Source organism: Maniola jurtina, chromosome 1, assembly GCF_905333055.1.
Source record: "Maniola jurtina chromosome 1, ilManJurt1.1, whole genome shotgun sequence".
NCBI classification, from domain to species: domain Eukaryota; kingdom Metazoa; phylum Arthropoda; class Insecta; order Lepidoptera; family Nymphalidae; genus Maniola; species Maniola jurtina.
In genome coordinates this window covers 8,816,472-8,835,046 of record NC_060029.1, presented here as the reverse complement: position 1 = coordinate 8,835,046, position 18,575 = coordinate 8,816,472, and the positions used below count along the sequence as shown (strand labels likewise).

Sequence of the window (18,575 nt, the reverse complement as noted above, 5' to 3'; positions counted from 1 at the left end):
TTAATGACATTTTCATTACGAGTAAATGTACAAAGGTACGACATAGTCGACGCTCGACTCGCGTACTTACAGCTCCAGATTTATTGAAACCGTTTCACCGCGACGCGACGCATTAAATAACTAACCAGGTGTAAAACGGTTGAAATACTGACATCAATGTTTTCCCGCTTCTTCAAAAGGAAAAATTTCGGGTTCCGTACTTCAAAAGGAAAAACGGAACCCTTATAGGGTACTTTCCGTTGACGTAGAATCATGAAAGGCAGGTAGGTAGATATTGTAGCACAAGTACAGGAAAAAAATGCGAAAACCGTGAATTTGTGGTTATATTACAAAAAAATGTGTTCATGAACAAATAATTATTATTTCCAATTTACAAAGAAAGATAACTATGACTAGTGGGGTATCATATTATGAAAGGGCTTTACTTGTACTTTCTAAAACAGATTTTTATTTAGTTATATGCGTAATAGTTTTTGATTTATCGTGCAAAATGTCGAAAAGATACCCGAGTACGGAACTCACGGTGCGCGAGTCTGACTCGCACTCGGCCGGTTTTTTCTTTAACGTAAGTATAACAATATAATTTACTTAGTTCAGTAGAAGGTAAATAAAGCCCTAATCGAATTCGTTGACGTTACGTTAAAATTTGGTAGAGTTGTGCGGTAGAGTCCGGGACAACATTCTAAAAATCTAGAGGGGCATGGGGAAGGTAACTGACGGGACTTCGTCTGTGTTGGTGTAAGCTGGCGGGCGTGCTCTGCCTTTTTAGTGTTTTTTTTTTTTTGTTAAAACTGACTGGAAAGCGCTCTAAGGGGGTTCCGTGCGTGTGTCGGCGAGCGTCGGCACAGACAGGGTCCATACTTGTATAGTTTCCCTACTTGTTACAAATAACTATACAAACTTGACATTGGCTAATCTTTGTAAAGCCAGACGAGAGAGATAAAAAAGGTAACTGCCCGTATCAAAATGGTGTAAGGTGGAGCCCTTGGTGCGACTATAGTCCGTCCGTCACTATCCATACTAATAGTAGGTAGGTATAAATGCAAGTTTATCTGTCTGCTAGCTTTTCACAGCCCATCCGTTTAAACGATTTTGACGAAAGGAACAAAGATGCTTGCTTCCCGGGGACGAACAAAGGCTACTTTTTGGCCCGGAAAATCAAAGAACACTCAGAGTTTTTAAAACCAAAATCCGTGGAGGCCAAGCCGCGGGCATGATCTAGTACTGAAATAAATAGCTTGACGGACTTGAAACATGAAACGATCTATAAAAAAATAAATCTTCATCTAAACCTAAGAATTAGTGATTAAATAATAACTATCTAATAGAATCTACTGATTAATTCGACACTGTTCAGTTTGGAACGGAACACGTCAAACCGTACTAAAATTGCATTGTTATGAGCGGCCCAATTCGAGAGCTAATTTCAATCCGAAACAATTACAGAAAAGGCAAGAACGGTCGCACATGTTTGCGCTCAGTTCTACGAGTATTAACAAAATAGAAATCATGAGATCGAAAAGGCGGAAAACTCACTCCGTTTTACAAATGGGATAAGTTGTGTAGTGGAAGTAGGCTAATACGTATTCGGCTTAGGTACGAAGCACTGCTGCTATAGCGCCGCCATTAAATATTTAACAAATGCACATGACGGCTGCAGACCCGTCCACTGTGATTACCTAGTGAGTCTGCACACTCAAATAACTACCGCGGCTCATTTCTATTAGCTTCAACTTTACCGCATAGCACATTACCGTTATATAAAGTTATGAATAATGCATTAGGTATACAGTTTTGTTCTCACAGAAGGTTTACGATTTATTCTTTGTTGTAAACGTGAGTTTGCACTAAAAAACATTAACATGAATGTTTGACAGGTAGGTATGTGACGAATCTCATAACACTTAATACACTAAGGCCTCATTTACACGAGAGCTTTTTAACGTCCGTTAAAAAAGCGTCCAAATAGAAAAAAAATATGTATTCCCAAGTATCTGTTCAGATGTAAAAAAGCGTCGACGTGTGAATATAATATAGTTACTTGGGAATATATTTATTCTATTTGGACGCTTTTTTAACGGACTTTAAAAAAGCTCTCGTGTAAATGAGGCGTTAAATTACTCATCACTTAATCACTTAAATTAAAAATTAAGCATTTCATTTGATTTAATTTTTGGTTTAGGTTAATATGTCAGAATCACAATAATAAAAAAATATAAGTATTTCTATAAATGTTAATATTGTTAACGTTTAAAATAATCTATTTGCATTTTGCATCTATCTTTCATCATCAACAAATGCTTTCAAACTTATTTCACAAAGTAAAAAAAATACATTGTAAAGCAAGACGGTTCAATCATCTGTGGAACACTAACTTCAATGGAAGACTAGTTTTATGCATTCTATCTTGAGGCGACGACTTGAATGAATGAGCGAAGAATAGGAAACTTCGTAAAAATATATTATTATTAAGAAAGAAAATTTATCTTCTGGAATCAGTCTATCTAAATGACCGCAATTGTTTTTTTTTACTTGTAATGTCTTATGACGCAAATTTAAAAAAAAATTGAAATGCCTTTTTAGAACGTCATGATTATAAATGAATGAGGTAATGAACTAGTATGTTGCAAGCATTGAATAAGTAGGTATAAGGTTACGTAGTCAGTTAAAACATTAATATAAAAAATCTAAATCTGTATTAATAAAAAAATAAATTTGCCGCATGAATCACAATGATCATCACTTGAGAACTGCTCGACAGATTTTTTTTAAAGAATATTTGCCATTTTAATTATGAATAACATTCCCCTTTCTCCTTCAACTAAGCGTAAAGCTTGTGCTAGGAATGGATATGACAATTAGTGCAACGGGTGGGGTTTGAACCACCGATCTTTCGCAATTATTTCAGTCCGCTCCTATACCGTTGAGCTATTGAGGATTTGGCTGATATATTTTCGTTGTGTTCGTAATAATTGTATTTTATTTATTATTACAAGGTTATTATTACATCCGCGCAAAGCCGGGACGGGTCGTTAGTCATTAATAAAATTTGATAGTCCATTAGTGTTTAGTTTTAGTTAAATCGACGTTATAGTTCGTAATTGTATTAAATCCCACAGCCTAATTTCAGTATGCTGATGGTAATATACCTAAAGATTTATTGCTTACGTGGGTGGAGATTGTAACGTTTCTTAGTATGAGATATTAATTTAGAATGTTTGTCATAACGGTTAGCTCCCTAAACGGCAATAATACCATTATTATACTATTAAGTTTAGCTGATATTAGATTTCACTATTAGATTAGAGCAGGTATTTTCACATACATACATAGCACGTATTTTCCTCGAAATATGTACTGAATAAACCAGAAATCGTTTTCTTTTGCAATAGAAAACTGTATAGAACTCTTGGCGAATGGCCACAGAAAAAGTTGGAACATTAGTTTGGTGGCAAATAGGGAAGTTGCCAACTAATCAAATCAGCAATTCTTTATCATACCTTAAATCCCGAGCTTAGTATGGAAGTTTGTATGAAAAATTGAAATGTGACGTGCTTATTAATTTAATAATCACTAATAATTAATTTAAAATGGTTTTAAACTTTGAACTAACAGGGCGTAGACTTTAGGTATTTTGGAAGGCCTATCGAATAATCACTAAGAAATAATTTGTTTTTGCCATAGGGAACATCCCTGTTCTCTGTGAAGGGCGTCAACACGTGCAACTTTGCGGAGACGTCCTACAAGTTCACTTTTTCACAAGTCATTTTTTGAGATCTCAGTGATTTGTAGGCCGTTATGAGGCCGCGCCGATGCAATTCATGCAAATGTGCGCGCATTTGCGCTAAGACACCGTGTGCTTGGCAAAGTTAACGCTTCGCGTCCCTTTATCTGTGGTTCAATGTGCCTTGGTTGCCTAACATTAACGATCATAAACTGTAACAGTAATTTTCACAATTTATAGGCAAAACGTTAATTATTTGAAAAAAAAATTAATAAAGACATTTTTATGCATGAAATTTTATGCCAACAACTGGTTCTAACAAAAATAATATTGACTACGAAACCTCATATACGTGCCTGTCGCATGTCGTAAGGAAAGGCAATATTAATTCGAGATATTTTACAAAAATAAAATACAAACATAAATGACGAAGAATTTGATATTTTGTGCACATATATTTTTTTAAGCAAAAATATTCAAACAGGTAAGTAGACTTTGTTTCGTTATTGAAAATATGTTTTATATTTGTACACTTACAGAATATAAATGAAATTAAATATAAAATAATATATAAACACCATAAAAAAGCTCATACTAGATTCTATAACATTCATTCTAATAATATAATTCTTCATTACTGAAACACCCAATAACTAAATAATAAAAGTGTAATACTTTTATACATTAAACATGCACATTTATATGCACTAGTAATATAGCTCCATTAACTTATTTCTGCTCAATTCAAAAAGCAACTAAAAGGAAAATAAATCACAACTATTCGTATAATACTGCACACATGCATTACTACTTATTATACATTACAAATCTATGTTCACATAGATAACATTTCTCGACAGTCGTCGCATACGTCTATGGCACTTTAAACAGCATGTCATGTGTCACAATTCCATCACCTTAAAGTTTTTTTTTTGTACAGTAGAATTAGTGCAACAAAAATGATTCTTGCTGTAAATGTTGGGTACCATTCTAACAAGAATCATTTTTGCTGGTGTTTTTTTATTAATTTCTCCTGTATTATATATATCGAAGGTTATTTGACTAGTTACAGCCTTGTTAGGATTTAATGAAGTTAGTAAACAGAATGAAGGATTCATAAAAAGCTGGACACTCGCCATGATCAATCACGCACATCTAGTCGAACAATGCGGCAGCGGTATGGGGCGAATCAAATTAGATGAGCCAGTAAAACGTTTAAGGGGGAAATCGTGAGCTTCAATCGGGAGGAGGACAATTAGTGTCAATCGAAGTGGTGCGACTTGGTGAGCTGCTTGACGAAGGAGCCGCAGCACCAGGTGGAGGAGCGCGCGGAGCGCGGCGCGGGCGCGGGCGACAGCGTGGCGCGCAGCGGCGCCAGGCTCGGCTGCGACCCGCTGCGACGCTCGTAGCCTCCCATCCAGTTCGCCCGACGACGCTCCGAACAATCCCAAAGATTAGGGTTCGAACGGTTCAATTGAAACTTTCGCTCCGAGAGCAGCTTGCGGGCTTCTGGCACCCGGAACAAGTAAGTGTCCGCCGCCGATGAACTTTTGTTACGTTTCACTTTTGTCGTCTTGCTCCTACCGGAAAGTTCCGGCGTTTCGCTCCTCTGACCGACAGGTAGTTTGGAGTAGTTAAAGTGAGGTATGTTAGTAGCGGGTGCGTGATATTGTACTTTACCGAGAGAAAAGTGGCCGCAGTCCACTGCAGGTGCGATATAAAGGCAGCCGCATGTAACAAAATAGAAACATTCAGACTACCGTCACAGCGGATTGTGCGGACGGAGTGTTAGTCGATCACATACGAATATGCAGGAATACCTCTGATGTGCGGCGACTTGACGGTTTCATTAAGTAATATGGATTTATTAGTTAATTTTGAACTTCACCAATGTTACAATAATTACGTGATTTTATATTATTATAATAAGTAGATAATTAAAAACAATAATACGGTAGGGCTTCCATACTTTGGCTACTGAGATTCTTTATAGATTAATTGGTAATACTGTACACCTACTATATTTGGCATACTAATAAGCTCTATATAAAATAAAAAATTATTAAAAAAAACCTTTGCTTTAAATAAATACTGATTGACGACAACGTTTACAAAACAACAATGACTAGCTACTTTGTACTAGAATAAAGTCTTTATAAATGTACTTTAAATAAACTAGATTTGTCCATATTTCGTATTCGTATGAGAGAGCAGCTATTAGAAAATAGTGAATATATAAGGCTAATAGGATAGACCAAGCATGCTAAGTCATGCACTTACACCGTGTGCCTCTTAAAATAAATCTACATTATATGCGAGTATTATTATGTGTATAAACATTGATTACGCATGTCAACACGAACATCAAATATAACAACAAGTATTATATACTTTGCAAGCGCTATTGAAAAAGGGTTAGTCATATTATATTTGGTTTAAATACGTAATATTATACAGATCTTTTACTCTAATAACCAACTGATTATACGGTTTCTCGTCTTTGCGTGTCTCCTCCTTGTAGACTCGAATATCTCCAGTGGTATATTGGGTACTGCATAATATAATAATTAAATCTATGTTAGTAGTATAACCATATAGCAATTTATAGTAGTGTTATACAACTACGGGGCATTCCGTTGGTAGGGATGTGGTATGTAAAATTGTAATGACGGAACGAACGTATATATTATTCAGAATTGTAAAATATTGAAGTTATGTATAATATCTGGTGTAAATATATGAGAATATAATTTTGAATAAATTTTTAAAATGTGTATTATGTATTATCATATTGTGGTTTACATAATATTTATAATTCACTAGTCCCTCATTTCGCGGCTGAGCAATATAAATAGGTCATATAAAAATTACGCTCTAAAGGTCACAGTGGTAGTACACAGTTAATAAATAATTAATCAGAGGACCCTTTAGTTTAGTCAATGTCGTAACTACAGACAATATTAACATTAGGTTGGTTTATATTGTCAAAACACATTTGGCTCAAATGTTCCGGATCAATTTAGAGACTGGGTGCAATACTTATCTTGTACCTATTATTTTAAGGCAGGTTTAAATTCATGATATTATCTATGGTCTTCATGGCAACTAAGCAGTGACAAATAACTTTTTTATGCCAGTAAAAGTTATACAAAAATTGTGTTTGCTGTGTGAGGAGACAATAGAAGACAAAAAATTCTAAAAACGTGGGCATATATAGTGTACAAGTTAAGTTAAAGTGTTAGTTTGTAGTCTATATTATAATTTATAGAGGCGCCCACTCACCAGAGCTCACTGCGTTCCTACAGCGGGCTGACGTGCAATATGCTTCAATGACTTTCAGTATAAGTGCATCTTCCTCGTAGGAGTTGGACTTCCGCTGGTGCGGAGCGTACGGATGGGTAGGACCGATGTTCTCATCGGAGCCCACGGTGAAAGACTGCGGCCTGAGAGGCGGCGCCGGACGAAGGCATGTTATGCTCCATCCTACGTTACACAGAATTAAAACAGTAAATATAAGCTGTATGGATAAGTATCCATAAAACAAATCAAATCAGTCCAAATTCAACTGTCATAAGAAACCATCATAAAGTTCCAAAAAATTTTTTTTTGCAAATTTATCCCCCAAGGGTTGATTCACATTTGCAGCGAATAGAAGTGAAATTTTAAAAATGCCATACTTATAGCATGATATTGACCTTTATCACATATCACATAAAGAATTACCGAGAAAAAAAATCCCAAGAATGCAAAAATTTCGCGTATACAATCGACTTGAAGATGGTTCAATAAGGGATGATATGAAATCCCATCAGCCACGGGGCAAGTATTTAATTACTTAGTAAGTAGTAGTAAAACTAACAACCATTTTTACTAATATGTATTTCGCTAGTTGTAAAGATATAGCGCACCATTATTGGAATTTGAAATCACATTGCTTTATATCTCAGGCAGAAAGCATAGTCTGTCACTGAAATACTACTTAGGATTTACCTAAGTAGGTACTACTTAAGATTTACTTAAATAGGTACCTTTTGCGTCTAAAATGAGAATAGACGGTGAATATGTCAATATTCAGCAATACCTATAAATCTGTATATATAAAAGGATAAGCTGACTGACTCACTGACTGATCTATCATCGCACAACTCAAACTACTGGATTGATCGGGCTGACAATGACGTAAGCATGTAATCTACGCGGACGAAGTTTATGCGGCTTATGCTACTTAGTGGATAAAAATAAGTATACAGTCATCACATTATCATGCATTGCTTTCGACCCTATCAGGGGGCACGGCAGTGCCCCCGCCAAGACGAGCCAAATGGCGGCCGGGGCGCTACGTACCTTTTTCTCGAAGTGTTTCGCCGTATTTTCGACCCGCCATAACTTCGGTCTGGATAACGTTAGAAAGCTGAAATTTTCAATATAAGATGTCCTCAGCAAATTTACCAAATATACCAAGTATCACATATCTAGCTTTTATGGTTACAGATTTATTGATACCTAAAATACGCCGATTTCGTCCCTCACTGATGATCATCAAAACCTCTACTCAAAACCTCTAAGGTACTTCCCGAAGTCCTAGAAGGCTGAAATTTGGTATGTAGACTAGAAATTGACAACAAACTACAGGAAAATTAAGAAATTGAAAATGCCCCCCCTCTACGCCTCTTATGGGTGAAGCAAATCTGTAAATTCTGTCGCTAGAATGCTGATATTTTCAGGATAAGATGTCCTTGGCAGATTTATTAAACGCATTGAGTATCAATTGTCTAGCTTTTATAGTTTCAGATTTATTGACAGTCAAAACTTCTAGTCTGTAATTCTAGGGTACTTCCTGAAGTCCTAGAAGACTGAAATTTGGTGTGTACACTAGAAATTGCATACAAACTACAGGAAAATTAAGAAATTCAAAATTTTCCCCCTCCACTCCCACGTATGGGGGAAGCAAATTATTTGTAAAGTCTATCGCTAGAATGCTGATATTTTCAGGATAATATGTCCTTGACAGACTTATCAAACGTACCAAGTATCAATTCTCTACCTGTTATGGTTTCAGATTTATTGCCATTCAAAACCCCTCTAGTCAAAAGTTCTAAAGTACTTCCCTAAGTCCTAGAAGACTGAAATTTGGTATGTAGGCTAGGGATTTCATTCAAACAACAGGAAAATAAACTTTTCCCAGTCTGTACATTTAAAAAATGTGTTTCCTGAAGTCCTAAAAGACTGAAATTTGATATATCTGCTTTAAAATTGAGTTGCAAGATTCCACCCAAACAAACATAGTTACATACATTGCAAGTGGAATAAAAGCTTTTAAAAAAAGAGGTAACGATAGAGAGCGGGCCATGAAAATGATGTAGGTACCTACAAAAAATAGATCCAAAAAAATAATCTAGGGCTCCTGCCAAAAAGAAATGAAATCCCACCAAAAACATTTCATGTAAAATGTTGCCAAGACTCACAAGTTCATAATGCTTTCACTGTTAAAAAGTTATGAGATCTCTAGTAGAGCCAAGCCCCTAGCTGAGCTTAGAATTGCGCTGCCCATGGGACCTATCCCAAGTCCAAAGTATATAGCTCTTAAATGCTCTTGAGTATATCACATTTATAACAATAAAGAACAAATAACTCTACTTACAAGCTCTGATTTTACAAACCCTAAATCTTGGTTAAAAAAGTACGGCTTGGCCGTTTAATGTTCGTGAAACTATTACATGTCATAACATATTATAATATTAAGGTCATAAGGAATAGTTTGTTCGACAATTACTAATTTATATTATTCTTCATGATTGTCGCACAAGCTATTCCGGGCTTAAATGTCATATCAGATAAAAGTACCACGAACATTAAACGGCCAAGCCGTCCTTTTTTAACCAAGATTTAGGGTTTGTAAAATCAGAGCTTGTAAGTAGAGTTATTTGTTCTTTATTGTTATAAATGTGATATACTCAAGAGCATTTAAGAGCTATATACTTTGGACTTGGGATAGGTCCCATGGGCAGCGCAATTCTAAGCTCAGCTAGGGGCTTGGCTCTACTAGAGATCTCATAACTTTTTAACAGTGAAAGCATTATGAACTTGTGAGTCTTGGCAACATTTTACATGAAATGTTTTTGGTGGGATTCAATAGACGCGATTAAAAAGACCCATATTCTTCATTAATTCATAATACTTCATTCTCGTACGACAATCTAAAGAGATCATTTCCTAAAATATTCAAATAACCTAGAATATTTGTTTACGGGTGCGGCGTTTGAGGTCATCAATACTAATAATTAATTATTTTTAGATATTCGATTTAAAGACAATCCATCTGGCCGACTCCTACACAATCACTAAAGACAGATTCATAACGTAGGTATTTATTCATTTTATTTTAAGAGCACTAACCAAACATCTGGCAAAATACCCCGAACTGTCGTTTTTGTAGTTATAATTAGAAAATGAGCTCACATTTTAAACGCATACAATTTGGAGTTACCTTTACTGCTATAATTTGAGTCAGCTGTGTCGATAAAGTCGACAGAGGAGAACTTCTTTCCGATGGGAACTTTGTTAGTTTTAGCGGGCGATGATTGGTCGAGCGAGTCACAGGAGTTGAGAAGCCAGCGCGCCGATTGGTTCTTCTGTTTGCTCTTTTGCGTCTGTTGCGTGTGTTGTGTGTAGCTTTGGTGATTGTTGAATGAGTGGGATCGTTTGTGGTTGGTGAGGCCTGACGCGAGCTCGTTACTGCTGTCGCTCATGGCCATCTGAAAAATGCAACTACTTTAAATAACTAGCTAGTTACTTATGAACCTTTTGCTAACAAAATATAAAATTAAGTTTTAAACTACATAAATAGTTTATTGTTTACTTTTAATGACATTTTACATTTCCAAAAGAGTGGAATATCTTTTGTAACCGTTTTAAATATAAAATAAGGAGCCTTATGCACTAATACGGCGAATACAATGTAAGCCATTATTAGTACTAAGAAAGGCTAAAAACATGTTAGACCAGTACATTTATTTTAATTCATAGTCTCTAATTGTTTATAACAGACTGTCCGCCTTCAGCTAGCCCATTTAATTGGGTTTTTAGAGATGTGGATGTATTAAATGTACATGGACAAATATAGTAAGCCTTTCCATGCACAACAAGTTTCTTAATATGTTAGTGTATGATCTACTTGCAGTGATTGTTTTTCTGTTAGTAAATGAATAAACACAGGCAAGGATGATCAAGTAAAGCACTGCAGTACTGGGGTCACTCTGATGACAGTATTAATCTAATGGTTACAAAATTCAAGGCAGCAATGTCTTCAAACCAGTGATACACAAACAGTTTTCTTTACAAAAAAATAATCCTTGCCTGAGTCGGTGACCACGGTAATGGGTAATTTGGCTTTCATCCACCAATGGGCATACAAGTCTGATCGATACACCATGAAGCCAGACTGAGCTTCCGTCAGACCCTTCTGCATTTTCGATAGATCTTCACTGCGGGATCGGGTTTTTTGTGGTGCTGACGATTTATCACCGCTTTGTTTATTTACTTTGTTATAAATATCGCAATTGCGAGAAATATCTTTCCGGGAGGATCTATCCGTGTTTTCTCCCGGCTTCTCTCGGTATATTCGCATGTGATAATGTAGACTAGGCTTCGAGCGTTCAGTGATGTTAAGTGTGCTCCACTGACATGGCACAGGCTGTCGAACATTTTTAGGGAATTCCATATGAGTGCTGGGCTTTCGATATATACGCGGCGGCACTTCAGGTTTCAGTTTGATCTCTCGCACGTAACTTTCAATGTTTCTGCGGATAGAGGTCCTTTTAATTTGAGGCGAAGACAGTGGAGGGTTGGCAGCAAAAGTGGATGTGACGTTTGTATTAGACAAATCCTTAACGTCGAAGCTTGTTTCAGAAGTGACGCTAGTGACGCAAGACGTCCTGGCGGTCGATCCGAAGGGTGAAGTACACCTGCACTGATCTTCAAAGTTAGCTGCTTCGATTTCTGACAATGTTAACTTTCGATGATCGAATGTGTTTTGTGACAGGTTATTAAGAGAATCTGTCGTATCAGATGCTTTTTCGTGGCTGTCGGAGTCGTTTCCGTGCATATTTAAGTCAGGTGAGGCCAAATTGCAGCTTCCAGCGACCCCTGAATCGGAAGATCTAGGACTCGGACATAAGGATCGATTGCAACATTCACATTTTCGACGAACTTTTGAAGTCTCTGACTGAGAACTCATTCTCTCGAGATGCGAGTTGTTATTCTTTTTGTTTTCAGCTTCTACCATAGACCTCGACATCGATCTCCTAATTCTTTTGTCCGAATTAATAGAGTGTTTTCGAAAGGGTACATTAGCGTTAAGATTAACATTTAAGATTTTTACATCTTCATTTTCGTTCCGGAACATAGGTGGAGGGTCGATGATAATCGAGTCGACAGGGAAGTCGCGACAATGTTTTGGCGAGGGAGGGTCCAGCACTTGCAGCAAGTCGGACATGATAACATTATTGTTGTCATCGTCTTCTCGATTGTAATATTCTTCATTAGACTTCCATAGCTTAGGATATGCACCATTGCGTGCGTTGTAGTTTGGGAAACTTTGCCGAGTTGGAATAAAGTCAGTTTCTTCTTTACCCAGCGTATTCATTTGAATATTCTGATCCATATTTACCAAATCCTCACAGCCTTTATAATTCCTTACTTCAAAACTAGAATTTTCAGCACTATCGGAATGTTGATTCAGGGAAGGGTTAACATTTAAGTTATTGGCTTTGGATGATCTTTGTAAATTATACTCATTTGAGGCTCTTAGATCAGCGTCTGATGGCAGGGACACGAATATGTTTTTCGTGCAGTCACCTACAACGTTAGTTTGCGGCATGTCACACTGCATATCGTTGGATGTGTCGAAGTAACGCACATATCCAAAGTTACTTCCCCAACTGCTACATGACGATGATATTGTCCTAGGACCGATGCTATCCAGAGCATTTTGTCGTATAATAAGATTATTATTTGAACTGGAGGCTTCGGCATCTGTACAACTTGAGTTTGAATAATCCGTGGTTTCCATCTCCCTATCACTATCTTCTGAATTCCTATCACTGTCAGAGCATTCTGTCTCTGTGGCGATTGTACCATCGTCGTCGATTTTAAGTTTAATATGATTTTTGTGCCTTCGTCTAACAGGATATCCCGTTAATTCGAACGCTTTAGCCCATGTCTTCTCTTGTAAAAGTTTACGTAGCATTTGCCTTGTGATAACTTTTTTCTTAACAAGTCGTGCGAAATACTTCGTTAGTGAATAGTAAGGTGAAGCAGAAGGGTAACTGGACGGCGGCAGCGTCACGTGATAGAGGCTGCGTCGGCTACAGTTGATGCTAGACAACGCCCCTTCGGAGGGAGAGCGGGTCAACTACGCAAGAAATAACTCTTTTAAGATAGCATTCAAAGGAGTACTTGATTGTATTAGGATTCAAAGGCATATTTAAAAAAAAATTACATAAACGTCAACATGAATCATACAGTTATCGTATAGGTATACCTATTTAATTAGAGTATTTAAATGATTTTCTGACAGTAAATAAACATAAACTGCTCCAAAATTCTGCAACTAGCTCACATAACCCAGTGTATTGAATAATAGAATCCAGGATTATCACAATAATGTCTTGAAAAATAATTGTGCAGTTGAAAATGAAGGTAAGAAAAGTTAGTAGAGGGTACTTACATGTGGTAGAGATTGTGGCTGAGAGGGCTCATGAGAGGGACTGCTGTTGTTGGAGTGTTTCTGCAGCAAGCTGACCCAGTTGTCAGCTTCGGCCCTCGTTTGGCACACAGCTACTATTCTATCTATCATCGGCCCACTAATTTCAAATGCATTTTTTCTAGTTTCTGTATCATCAAGCTTGCAAACTGTTATGCCGGTTAATGGAAGACAACCCTGAAAAAAGTATGTAGCTTTATTTCAATACACTAATATAAGCTTCTAAATTTGGCTGACCTATGTGAAATAGAGGTATTCCTGATGAACCATGTAGAATTTATTAGGGGTGTGGGCTGAATAAAACTGGCATACAAAGGAATAAACCAGAGGACCATAGATAAAAACCACTAGGTATAGACCATAAATAAAATGTAAATAGTTATAAGAAAAAAAAAAGATGGCAAGGAAGTCCTAGACGTTAGTGCACTGACAGCACGGGGAAGGGGTTTAGGGGGTTCAGAGCTGGAAGGAAGCAGCATCTAATATAACAACTAGTCAAAAGGGTTAGAGGTGTCAGTTAACAAGGAAATAAGAAAAATAAATAATCAGCCCCTAAATATTAATGATCATATAAGATTTTGCTATCTCATGGTGTCTTGGGGAGGTAACAGTAGCCTGTGATGTTTTCCCCATTTTACTCCCAGGTGGTGGCACCAAAACATCCTTTTCACACAGATTTGCTTACCTCATAAACAAATGCAGACACCCGTTTGCTCACTGACAAGAGTAACAAGGCAGAAGGGAAGAGGACGAGGTATCTGTCTTGATGCGAGGGGCCGACCGCCACGCTGCCCATATGCAGCACATCGCCCAGCGAGGTAAGTTCCCCGCCGGGCCAGCCTCGCACCTCTCCTGTCACTACTTGGAGTTCCAACTCTTTTTGTCTTCGTAACGCCGCACAGGCACTCTGGGAAAAAATCCCTTAGTTAATTTATGTATTTTATTTATTATGTAAGTACCGCATGTATTGTGAAAGGGTCTTACATGTGGTTTGGTTGCTGAATTATCTCTTTCTAAAGCTTGAAGCACATTTTTAGTACTATGTAAGTTTTCAAAGTTTTACAAAAAAATTACTTAAAAGAAAGATACTTCCAAAATTAAAAAAATATACACAGTAAATAGAAATCAAAGATGAACTTGCACACTATCTCCACAGCTTTAACCTTCATGATAACTCTGCCCCCCTATCGGCTAAAAATGTATCAATCATTAAAGGACAGCATCAATGTCAAATCATGGTATTTAGTCAATGGGATTGGCTAAAAACCATGTTTCGACATTGATGCTGTCCTTTAACGATTGATATATTTTTAGCCGATAGGCCCCCTGAATTCTTCTTCTGACACTGAGCAAGCAGTTGAGCATGCCATGAATGAGTGCCTGCACTTTAGCATGCGTAGGCTTAAGCTCGAGTTTGAGGTTGACACAGAAATCACAACCTCGAACTGGAATTTTGTGGTCAAGGACCAATAAATGTAGGTCATCTTTAATCATCATAGAATAAACTTTTCAAAATGTTATAAACAATATTCAAGGACCCAGCTCTATAAATACCAGGAGTTTTCTTGGGGGTAAAAATCTAAAATATCAATGATGTGAATATCAATCTGCTTTTGAAATGATGCAATCATTAAAATAATTACTCACAGCAATATCTTTATAGACAACTGAAGCTCGATGTGTATCGCCTCTGTCAGGATGTGCTTCGTGAACATGCCTTGCCAGTTCCTGCAGCATTGCAGGATACTTGCCAAGACGACGGAATGGTTTGGATAAACCAGCAGTCAGTACTAATACTCCAGGGCAGACTGCACCTGCATTCTCCATCCATGTGTTGAGGTCTTCTCTGAAATTTACTAATAATTGAATAAAGACTACACATGCCAATTTATTAAAACTAGCTTTTGCCTGTGTCTTCGTCCTCAGTACATATATTTATAGCCTATACTACATATTAGGGATGTAACGGAAGCAGTTTTATCGGAACCGAAGCCGGAATCGGAGTTTTTAAATTTGCTTTCTCGGAATCGGAACCGCAGTCGGAATCGGAATCGGAAGCAGGGTGACATGAGAGAGAATATTATTAACAATATGTAGTACATATTGTTAAAAGAACTATTAAAACAAACAAACAAATCTTTCGTCTTCATAATACAATAAGACTAAAATGTGCTAAAACCAAAGAACAACTCAAAATGGTTTCATTCATATTTATTTTCGGAATCTACACAATAAGAGATTTCAGTTGATAGTTTGATGATGCTCAGTGAGTGTGACTTTTTGTATGAAGATATGCCTTGAATTTTTATTGAGTTGAAATAGGAACTTGACATTTTTACAGTAATCAAAGGCCATTGACCTTAGTTTTCACCATAACTATCAACTTTATACCTCAAGCTATTTCTGATGAAATGCTGGCCTTGACACATGGATAGAGAGAAATTCAGATAGGGTTGCTATCCATCGAGGTTCCCCAGTTTTGTTCTAGTTTGGAGGGTGTCCGGGGAGTGTCTAGGCAGTGTTTCATATGTAGACCAGGTTTAAAAGTATTCAAGTCTTTGTAGTTTGTTAAGAGCTTATTTGGTTTGTTTTTAAAAAATTAAAATGTGAGACTAGAACAGTTTTTATAACTTTAAGAAGATTTTTTGCCAAAGGAGTTTTTAATTTTTGTTATATTTAATGGAATAAAAAATGTAAGATTGCTTAGAATTTTTTATAAAATAATTAAACTATTAAAAATTAACTCACTTGTACTTATCAAGGATGCAAACTGCTTTAGGATGGCCGGCACAGTAAGTTTGATGTACAGTTTTGATCTTAGGAGCCCACTGCAGAAACAATCCTCCCACTCGCTGGTCAGGGCCCGTCTTCATTGCACACTCTTCTAATAAAGCAAGAAATTGCTCATGGACTTGCAACACTTCATTTATGTTGCCCGTTAACTGCCTGAATTCATCCTTAGTGAGCCTAAAATTATACACATATTATTGTAATTGTAATGAACCTGTTTCATAGCAAATTATTGCTAAATTCAAAAATTGAAAATATATGCTGTTATTTCTATGGTATTAGTACTATTATGAATTGAAATTGTAATAAAAATTATGAACTGGGACAAGATGATGATCAAATATGATTATATTTTTTTTATATGTTAATTAACGTAAGTAGTCACATTATGGAAATTAAAAGTAGGTTTAGGACAGAGAATTAGCACTATAGCATTAGAACTAAAAAGTAAGCTGTGTGCTAGATATTGTTGTTTAGTGCAAAGCATCTAAGAATTATACCTTATGAGTGCATTAAGATTACTTAACTGCACTGTTTTATATTTATTAGTAGTCCCATTAGTAGTGCTGCTCAGTTCTCAATCTTATTTTTGTGATACAGATTGTATTAAGATTTAGGCCTACTTTACACCAAACTGCTTAATTTACTTTAGCCAAAAATAAGCTTGTTCCAAGGTTGACAAGAAAAGGACAAATATAGAAAAATATTTAAACATTGAATTTAAACTTACATTTCACTTTTCTCCAATGGTTGCAAAAAATTGCTAACAAGGCCCTGCATCTCCGCCACATGGGCCTTCTCAGAATCTATAATATCCTTGAGCACTACATTCCTAAATGCTTGGATCTCTGAAGGTGCTCTTATTGGTGAAGTTGTTAATGAACCTGAGGCATCTATTAAAATTAAATGTTATAACACAATGTAAATCTATAATAATTTATTGCAGGAATTACTACTACATATTATATAATATATTAGTAGCTTAAGTTTATTAAAAAAAATTGTAGAAAGATTTTCACTATTTTATATTTTACTTTCTTTTTCACATAAAAAAATCATCACTAAGTTATCTGAAAAATAATTATAATTAATCTATACTAATATTACAAATGTGAAATTATGTCTGTCTGTCTGCTAGCTTTTCATGGCCCATTTGGTATGGACAATGGATACTTTCTATCCAGAAAATCAAAGAGCTCGCAAGGGATTTTTAAAAATCTAAATTCACACATTGTGAGCCTCATCTTGTATGAAATAAATTCATTTTTAATCAACTACATATTATTATAATGATTGAAGTAAAATTTACAACATTCTACTTGCCTTTAAATTCTGTGACATAGTTGCTAGGAAACCATCCTGTAGTTTCCCCCAATGTTCCTTCCCACCACCCACCTTCTTCCTTTTGGGTGACAGTGATAATATCCCCTTTCTTGAAACATAACTCATCATTGTTTTTACCCTTGAAGGAGTATATTGCTTTCACTAAGCAACTATCAGTAGACATTCTGGTCAAAATGAGTTACCATGTTTCCTAAAAATACAACCTCACATAATAACACTACGAAGAGAGTTCCATTTGGATTATATGATAATATTATTTATACACTATATTTTATGACGCCCACACCCAAATTAAGGATAGACAGTTGGTCCTTTATTAAACTTTTTCTTAGCTAGTAGAACCAAAACAGCGCATTACAAGATGATATTTACATCACTAAAATTACTTAGTCTCTTCCAAAATGAGGGAAAACCCAAAAAAAGTTAACTTCGCTAGTACAAAACGTTCTATGCTAAAAATAGAGACACCTTTGGGAATCGGGAACTAGAATTGACGGAATATTTTACACATATTTGGCACAAACACTTTATAATAAGACCTTAGATTGAACTTTAAATAATGTAATTTTTTTACGTACACTAAGCATTTAATTATATCCACTTTATTTCGTCTCACGGTCTTCCAAAAATAAATACTTGAGTCTCTTCGCTAGCTTCTAACGCTCTTGACAATAATTTTTGGCAAATGACATGTGATGACTATTTGACATCATTTTGACAATGCAACAGTCACGAAATTCCACAGATAAATATACTACACAGGATACAGGGATACGGGTAACATTTTAGTTATACGTAAGGTCCCTCAGAAAAAGCAGATTTCAGAAAATTAAGAATCCAGAAATCCTAACATTTCAATATAAAAATCTAGAATCTAAAAATCCAAAATATGAGATAGTTAGTTAAATCTTTCTACCGGTGTCATCACTTGACAATTTAAATAAAACAAAATGT

General features: G+C 36.1%; 1 protein-coding gene across 1 annotated transcript; it reads right to left on the bottom strand.

Annotated features, from left to right (window-relative positions):
• Nucleotides 1-819: 819 nt before the first annotated feature.
• LOC123873322 lies at nt 820-18,315 on the bottom strand. Its single transcript, XM_045918167.1, has 11 exons — nt 18,200-18,315; nt 17,601-17,811; nt 17,008-17,170; nt 16,236-16,454; nt 15,135-15,333; nt 14,173-14,394; nt 13,452-13,664; nt 11,064-13,136; nt 10,212-10,479; nt 7,007-7,207; nt 820-5,428 (listed from the first exon to the last, which is right to left on the bottom strand). The coding sequence occupies exons 2-11, from the start codon at nt 17,782-17,784 to the stop codon at nt 4,986-4,988; spliced, it is 4,185 nt and encodes a 1,394-aa protein (XP_045774123.1). The 5' UTR covers nt 17,785-17,811; nt 18,200-18,315; the 3' UTR covers nt 820-4,985.
• Between the last annotated feature and the right edge of the window lie 260 nt (nt 18,316-18,575).